We start from the raw sequence: 7,692 nt of genomic DNA, 5'->3' as shown, positions 1-7,692 counted from the left end.
GAGAGATGCCGGAACCAGTAATAGACTTTAAGGTAGGTGTAGTAGAAGTAGTAGAAGTAGTAGTAGTAGTAGTAGTAGTAGTAGTAGTAGTAGTAGTTACAGCTAATACACCCCCGGGCTCATAAGAACGTGAACTCAGTAAACTGCAGGCTGAAGTTTCCCTTGTATTACAGGTCACCATCTTCCTTTAGGGGGATAGGGAAGTAGTTAAGAGACGTTCGTATAACCAGGCAGCTGCACCGCCTGGTTATATCAGTGCCACCACATGAAGGCGTTTCTCTATGCGTCTGGTGGTAGCAAGACATGCTCAACACAGCTTAAGTATATACAATTCACGTTAATCAAAAAGCCATATTGCATACCATTCACCCTCTGTGGTAGGGGAATTCCATGGGTGCAGGGGAAATAGAATATTTCACTGGTATTCCCTGCGTGACGTATGAAGAGACTGAAAGCGAGAGGATGGTGGGGGCTGGGAATACCACAGCGCTCTGATTAGGGTCTCCCATATACCTTGATTCTGCCCACGCCGACTCTGTCAACACCAATGTATCAACACCGACTCTGCCAACACCAAACCTATCAACATCGACTCTGCCAACGCCGACTTTCTCATCACTCACATTCAATTTACTGTAATTATTTTCCCTGCTGCCTTCTATCTTAGTGCCCTATAACGTTGTATAGACACTGCTGGTTCTGGAGAGGGAGGCCATCACGTGGTGGCACTGATATAACCCGTCGGTCCCACTGCCCGGCTATACAAACATCCCTCAACTCCCTCCCCATCCCCATAAAAGGAGAATAATAGACTAAAGGAGGGGAACTTCAGCCTGCAGTCCACCGAGTTAGCGTTCAGATGGGCTTGAGGTTGCAACTACTACTGCAGGCATTTATACAAGGCATATTCATCTTCTACTTCATAGCAATCAAAGCCGATGGTACTGATGTATTTCCAGGTTGTGCCGTGGAATAACGTTCACGATGAGGTTCGTGACTTGATGTTGGAGCCTTACAACCTGAACGACGGACCACTGTGGCGTGCCCGTCTGATGCCCTGCCCTGAGGACGCTCCCTGTAACCATCCACTCATCAAAAACTCCTTCCCTCACCAGTATAATCTCATCATGTGTTTCCACCACGCTATGATCGATGGAGTCACGTCGTTCATTGTTACGGGTGCGATATTTAAGCTTCTTGAGGACCTTCTTGCAGGGAGACCTTTGGAGGATGAGGAGCTGGGGATTGTTATAGGGGATTCTTATCTAGTGGAACTGGAAGATAAGATACGGAGGGACCTCGAAAGCGACCCGGGAAAACTGAAGGCATTACTTGAGCAGCATTCGGCGTTCAAGACCCCGATTTTGGTCGAGGCGTTTGGTTCCCCTGAGGTAGAGCATCCGATCACCGAAGCTGTACCGCCTTATATCATTGACAAGGAGGTTTTACGCACTCTCCAGCGTAAGTGCCACAGTCGAGGAGTCACGCTGAATTCAGGACTGATGGGGATTTTTACCACAGCGCTGGTTGAACTGGTTAGGGAGGAAGGGCTGATTAGGGACGTCTACGCCGTCTCAACCAAACATCCTGTCAATCTTCGTCGCTATATGTTTGGCCCGAAGACGACATATCATGGCTACTACTCCACGCCCATGTCCCACTCCATGACGGTGCCGGGGGACGTGAGGAAACACTTCTGGAAATACGTCGGGAAGTTTGACGTCGAATTCCGAGGTAAGTTGGAGAGGAACTATGCCTGCGAGGAGAGGGTACTAGACGCGATGCTCCGTCCACCTGGCTACACACATGAGGGACATTTCTCCAGGGTTCTTCCAGTCAAGTATGATTTCTCCTTCAGCAACGTGTACGCCGGTAAGATCACCCCGTTTGGCATGGGTGAGAATATCCAGGTGACTGATTACTTGGGCCACACACAGGTAACGAATTGCGAGTTTGGGATGCTGTTGGCAGTGGCAGGGTTCCGGGATGATGTTTCTGCTCAGGTCGCCTACTCTACCGGGCGCCTCGCTTCTGAAACTGTGCGGAGGTACTCTGAGAAGGCAAAGTCTGTCTTGTATGAGATATCAAGGTCACTAGATTAGAGGGACATGTTTATCAGAGTGTATTGATGAGAAACGCATGTGAGTTCTAGTCTGATCAAAATCCCTTATCCCTTTCAGGTTAATTGTTGGCCAGGTGTAGTTAGATTAGGGAGTTGATTTGACTGTTCTCCTTTCACTTTACCTATCTATCTATCTATTGCCAGAAGCCTTAATCCCGTAAGGGGTGGCCACAAACAAATCGCCTCCATGTCGCCCTGTCCCCCGCCATTACACTGCTCTGCTCCCAGCTCACACCTCCCTCTCTCATATACCTCTCCGCTCCATCCCTCCATCTCATCCTTGGCCCTTCCACCTCACTCACATACACTCTCCTCGTCAGTCTCTCACTCTCCATCCTCTCCACATGGCCAAACTTTACCTTGGCCTAAAATTGCCATCTCTCCAGAGCGAGAATCGTGTAAAATTAGAAGACTGGGAAGTGATACTAGTCATGAAGAAGTGCTATGAAAAAAGTAGGTAGATCCGTAACTATAGCAACCAAAGAGTCTCATTCCTACCTTATAACTAAGATCCGTATTCTCGTCCGTTAAGGAAGCTCCCAAACACCTTTTCCTTAGCGATTTATACCGCTTATTACACCTTACTGTACTCTGTAAATTCTTTTAATATCGCCTCACTTTACATACATAAAGTGCAAGAGGATATTAACCAGCCATATTTAAAAAAAAAAAACAAATCGCTAAGGAAGAGGTGTTAGGGAATGTGGGACCACGATATTGTAAGCTGGTTGTGGAAATTGCCCAGTTCCCTCAGATGAAAGCAATCAACTCGGGGATATTGAAGGAAGAGGAATGAATCTCTGGATATACTTAACACCTGATCCATGGCGATTTTATTTTCCTTATTTTACACCTTAGCATTCTCACGCATTTATCATTTTAATCACGACATTGTTTGGATCACACACAATGGGACAATGAGGTTTAATGTGCAGGATAAATCGCGAAAGAGAAGTTGTTAGGGGATAGCCAGTGTTACGATGTATTTGTTTATGAATATTTACTTGTGTTTTTATCTCACTGTATTCGTTTTATTGTTTATTAGCATACTCCATTTCCATCCCTCCTTTTTAAATGTTGATTTGTAGCGACAGATTAACACTGGAATATGGTGCTAGTCACGAGGAAGTGCTAGGGAACGTATGGAGAGCCGTAGCACCGTTCATTCTGCCGCTGAGCCACGGGAAATAAGCCGCAAGAATAGGACGATAATTTCCACCAAGTTAAAATGAACGGAGTATATGCGTTGATGTCTTGCTGCTGTTGTCTTTATTTCTGTTTATTGTTGATCTATAGCCAGACGCGTTAATCCCCCAGGGGTGGCCACAAACAAATCTGCTCCATGGCACCTTGTCTTCTGTCATCAGTCTGCCCTGCCTCCGCCTCATACCAGTAACTCATACTCTTCCTCCTCCTTGTCTTCGTCTTCCTCTCTCCCTCCATCTCATAGCACCGTCATTCACCTCCTCCCCCCTTCTCTCTCTCTCTCTCTCTCTCCAACTCATCCTCGGTCCACCTCTCCCCTTCCCTTCATCAAAAATAAAAATACATACGCTAATTTAGAGTTTCTTTTAACAATCACAACCTCATCGTCTCTTCACAGGTATTTCCAAATTAATACGAGAAAGAATAACAAAAAATTTTACTGTACGATGGCGTTACTGAGGGTCGCCTTCACGTGGTGGCACTGAGGTGGGAAGGAGAGGTAGGCGTGTTAATTGGTGCAGCCCTTTTTATATATTTATTTATTTATTTATTATTATTATTATTATTATTATTATTATTACGGTCTTTGCTTCCTATCCTACCCTCCTTCACCATACCGCTGTCTACTGCCACTATCTTCTGTTTTACCACCTGTGCCAAGTGACAAGTAGAAGAGGTGAAATATTACAGAGAAACATACCAAGCCTCTCTCAGCTTAGGAATATTAGTCAGCTGAGGAAAGTGACAAGTAGAAGAAGTGAAATATTACAGAGAAACATACCAAGCCTCTCTCAGCTTAGGAATATTAGCCAGCAGAGGAAAGTGACAAGTAGAAGAGGTGAAATATTACAGAGAAACATACCAAGCCTCTCTCAGCTTAGGAATATTAGCCAGCAGAGGAAAGTGACAAGTAGAAGAGGTGAAATATTACAGAGAAACATTCCAAGCCTCTCTCAGCTTAGGAACATTAACCAGCAGAGGAAAGTGACAAGCAGAAGAGGTGAAATATCAGGTGAACTTTTGTGTTTGTCTTCACCAAAACACTCCAACAATAACAGCAATAGCAAGAACAAGGAAGCAGCAGTATAGTCGATAGTTCTGCCAAATGGGTGCCTGTCTTAGCAGCAATGTCTCCTCCTTACAACTCTCCAATGACCAGAGTGTTATCCTGTCTCGCTGCGTGTCTTTCTTCCCTATAATACTCAAGGAGATGAGCACTACAGAACTGAAGATGAAAAGAATGGGAGGGATATAGAGGAAGTGTAAGTGTGTGAGGTGGAAGATTTCGTTAACTAGAAAGAGTGTGATGCCAAACAGGGTGCCGAATAGGAGGGTGAGGGAGGCGGCAAAGGGCGTGGCGCTGGACCAGAAGAATCCTATGAGATACACGGCCAATATAGGAGGACTTGTGTAGGACATGATCCGCTGGAGGTACTGGAAGAGGGAAGGGAAGTGCTGGATCTGGGGCGCCCATGCCACAGCCACTACCATCACCAGGACAGTCACCCCTTGTCCGATTAATCTAAGCTTGGATGTGCTCAGTAGAGGGCATACCATCCTCACAAAATCCATAGTGATTAAGGTAGAGACGGCATTGAGAGTGGAATCAAGCTGGGACATCAAGGCAGCTATGAACCCTGCTAGGACAATCCCCAGCATCCCAGGCGGCAGTAGATCAAACATAAGCGTAGGGTAGACGAGATCAGGTCTTGGTAGATCGGGGTAGATGACTCGTGCTGCAAGACCAGGGATGACCATGGTGATTAAGACCGGTAGTTTGAGGAAGGCAGCCAAGACCAATCCCTTCTGACCTTCCTGTGCGTTCTTGGCGCTGAGTAGACGCTGTGGGAGGAGGTTATTGTTATTATTATTATTATTATTATTATTATTATTATTATTACTATTATTATTATCATCATCATCATCATTATCACCATCATCATCTTCATTTTCATCGTCATCATTATCTTTAGTAGTAGTAGTAGTAGTAGTAGTAGTAGTAGTACAATAACGATGCTTATTATTTCCACTTACGTATATTACACGCAATAAACGTGAATACTACTCAAGAAAACACAAAGGCGTCACGTGCAGACAAAATCGCTATGGAGAAGGTGTCACGTACCTGTGTCATAAACTGGTTGGTGGTGAAGTAAAAGACGCTGAGCAGAACCACGCCAGGCAGACCCAGCCACGGCACACTGGGGTCATCTAGCGGCCGGATTAGGGACACGTAGCCTGAGGGTTGTGAGGATATCATAGCTTTCCACCCTCCCGCCTGCCCAATCGCCCACACCGTTGTAGCCACAGAACCCACGCCCAGTAGCACCGCCTGTGAAGAGTAGTGGTAGTAGTAGTAGTAGTAGTAGTAGTAGTGGTAGTATAGTCGCGGCGCATGACTCTGAGGTACAAGGGCAAGGAAGAGTATCAGCGCTATGGAAAGTCACGAAGAACTGCTAAGAAAAGGATGGTAGTCACGAAGAAGTGCTATGGAAAGGTAAAAAAGCTCTAATTACCCGAAAAGCGTCCGTGATTATAACCGCAGCGAGGCCTCCAGTGACGGTATAAAGGATGATAGTCACGAAGAAGTGCTACGGAAAGGTAAGAACTCTAATTACCTGTACAGCATCCGTGATTATAACCGCAGCCAGGCCTCCAGTGACGGTATACAGGATGATAGTCACGAAGAAGTGCCATGGAAAGGAAAGTCATGAAGAAGTGCAAGGGAAAGGAAGATTATCATTAGGAAGGGCTATGGAAAGTCACGAGGAAGTGCTATGGAAAGGTAAGAACTCTACTTACCTGTACCGCGTCCGTGATTATGACCGCAGCCAGGCCTCCAGTGACGGTATAGAGCCCCGCCACACCCGCCAGCACCGCAATGACGTGCCACAGTGACCAGCCCGGAAGTAAGACCCGAAGGAGCACAGCACCGGCGTAGAGAGTGCCCGCCGTCTCAACTACGATGTTTAAGATGACCGTGAGAGCTGAGAAGTAGTACCGGATGCTGGGGCTGGTGGGGATAGATAGATAGATGGATGGATGGATGGATGGATAGATGGAGTGAGAGTTCCTTTAAAGATAGATGGATAGATGGATGGATAGATGGATGGATGGACAGAATGATAGACGGAGAGAGAGAGCGTTCCTTTAAAGATAGATAGATAGATAGATAAACAGAGAGAGAGAGAGAGAGAGAGAGAGAGAGAGAGAGAGAGAGAGAGAGAGAGAGAGAGAGAGAGAGTTCCACGTACTTGTACATGCAGTGAAGTAGTTCTGGTATAGTAAAGACCTGTGACCTCACGAGACCTGGTACCATCGTAGGCGCTATCACTGCCAGGATCAGGGCGGCTGTCCATTCGTAACTGTACAAGAAAAGTGTATGTGAGTGAGGTGGAGGAGGGAGGGGTAGGCCGAGGATGAGATGGAGGGATGGCGTGGAGAGGTATATGAGAGTGGGGGGTGTGAGCTGGGAGCAGGGCAATGAAATGGCGGGGGACAGGGCGACATGAAGGCGATTTGTTGTGGCCACCCCAAACGGGATTAAGGCGTCTGGCAATAGATAGATAGATAGACAAGAAAAGAAAGACGGAACTAACTTTGTCTAACAGCCGTACCGGTCGTTAGAAAAAGATGAAGAATTAACTTTGCCTGACAACTTTATCTGTACGAGGGTTACTGAGGAAAGCAGTCTATATTTTTCTAAGGCTCACTTTTCCCCTTGAATACGACACGCAACCATCAAGTTTACATCCAGGTCCCTAACTATACAGGGAAAGGGTGACACAAATCCAACAGCCACCCCCTCCTAGTAGTATCCATGTAGTACCCTTTTTTAAGTATCTTTCCTAAGTAGATCGTTTTGAAATTCGACTTTATAAATTGACAGAATAACCAATCTAACTTTTTTTTTGTCTCTCTGTCTTTGTGTTTTTATAGACTTTCTTTAACTCAATATTTTTCCCTTTCTTTAATTTTGGCATACTAGGGATATGGGATTTAGAAACGATACCACACCCGTACACTGCAGTCCCATAGGCCTACGTATCCCCAGCCAGTCCAACAAACACACTGCTGGACTCTGAAGGAAAGCTAGAGAATTCCACGAGATCACATACTGAGGTCCTACTAGCTAAGGAACACTTCTAGAGATTTCTGTAAGAGCTTAGGAAGGATACCATACCAAGAGTTTAGAAAGCATATTATACCAAGAGTTTAGAAAGGATACCAAGAGTTTATAGTAGAAACGATACTATACAAAGAGTTTACAAAGGATACCATACCTATACACTGCAATCCCATAGGCGTACGCGTCCCCAGCCAGTCCAACAAGCGTGCTACTGGAAATGTTTGAGGCGAAGATA

The 7,692-nt window shown here is 45.8% G+C and overlaps 2 protein-coding genes across 2 annotated transcripts in view; one reads left to right on the top strand and one right to left on the bottom strand.

The window, feature by feature from the left end:
* LOC145391366 (uncharacterized) overlaps positions 1–2,108 on the top strand; it is a 6,211-nt gene extending 4,103 nt beyond the window's left edge. The window contains exons 4-5 of the mRNA XM_080265964.1: positions 1–32; positions 960–2,108. The exon at positions 1–32 is cut by the window's left edge and continues 56 nt beyond it. Coding sequence (XP_080122090.1) covers positions 1–32; positions 960–2,102 — 1,175 coding nt within the window. The 3' untranslated portion in view covers positions 2,103–2,108. The remainder of the gene's footprint in view (positions 33–959) is intronic.
* Positions 2,109–4,360: 2,252 nt separating this feature from the next.
* LOC145390974 (sodium/mannose cotransporter SLC5A10-like) lies at positions 4,361–6,687 on the bottom strand. The gene is made up of 4 exons (XM_080265709.1): positions 6,621–6,687; positions 6,131–6,288; positions 5,454–5,606; positions 4,361–5,170 (listed from the first exon to the last, which is right to left on the bottom strand). The coding sequence occupies exons 1-4, from the start codon at positions 6,685–6,687 to the stop codon at positions 4,361–4,363; spliced, it is 1,188 nt and encodes a 395-aa protein (XP_080121835.1).
* Positions 6,688–7,692: the final 1,005 nt, after the last annotated feature.

Source organism: Coenobita brevimanus, chromosome 2 (assembly GCF_032717465.1).
Source record: "Coenobita brevimanus isolate Jiangsu-jjx chromosome 2, ASM3271746v2, whole genome shotgun sequence".
Lineage (NCBI taxonomy): Eukaryota > Metazoa > Arthropoda > Malacostraca > Decapoda > Coenobitidae > Coenobita > Coenobita brevimanus.
This window is presented reverse-complemented; position numbering and strand designations above follow the sequence as displayed.

Excerpts from the sequence above, each read along its gene's own strand:
- LOC145390974 (XM_080265709.1), bottom strand. The coding sequence starts at position 6,687 with ATGGACAGCCGCCCTGATCCTGGCAGTGATAGCGCCTACGATGGTACC. Across the intron at positions 5,607-6,130 it reads TAATCACGGACGCGGTACAG|GCGGGAGGGTGGAAAGCTAT; the intron begins GTAAGTAGAGTT and ends GCGATTGGGCAG. Across the intron at positions 5,171-5,453 it reads CCAACCAGTTTATGACACAG|CGTCTACTCAGCGCCAAGAA; the intron begins GTACGTGACACC and ends CTCCTCCCACAG.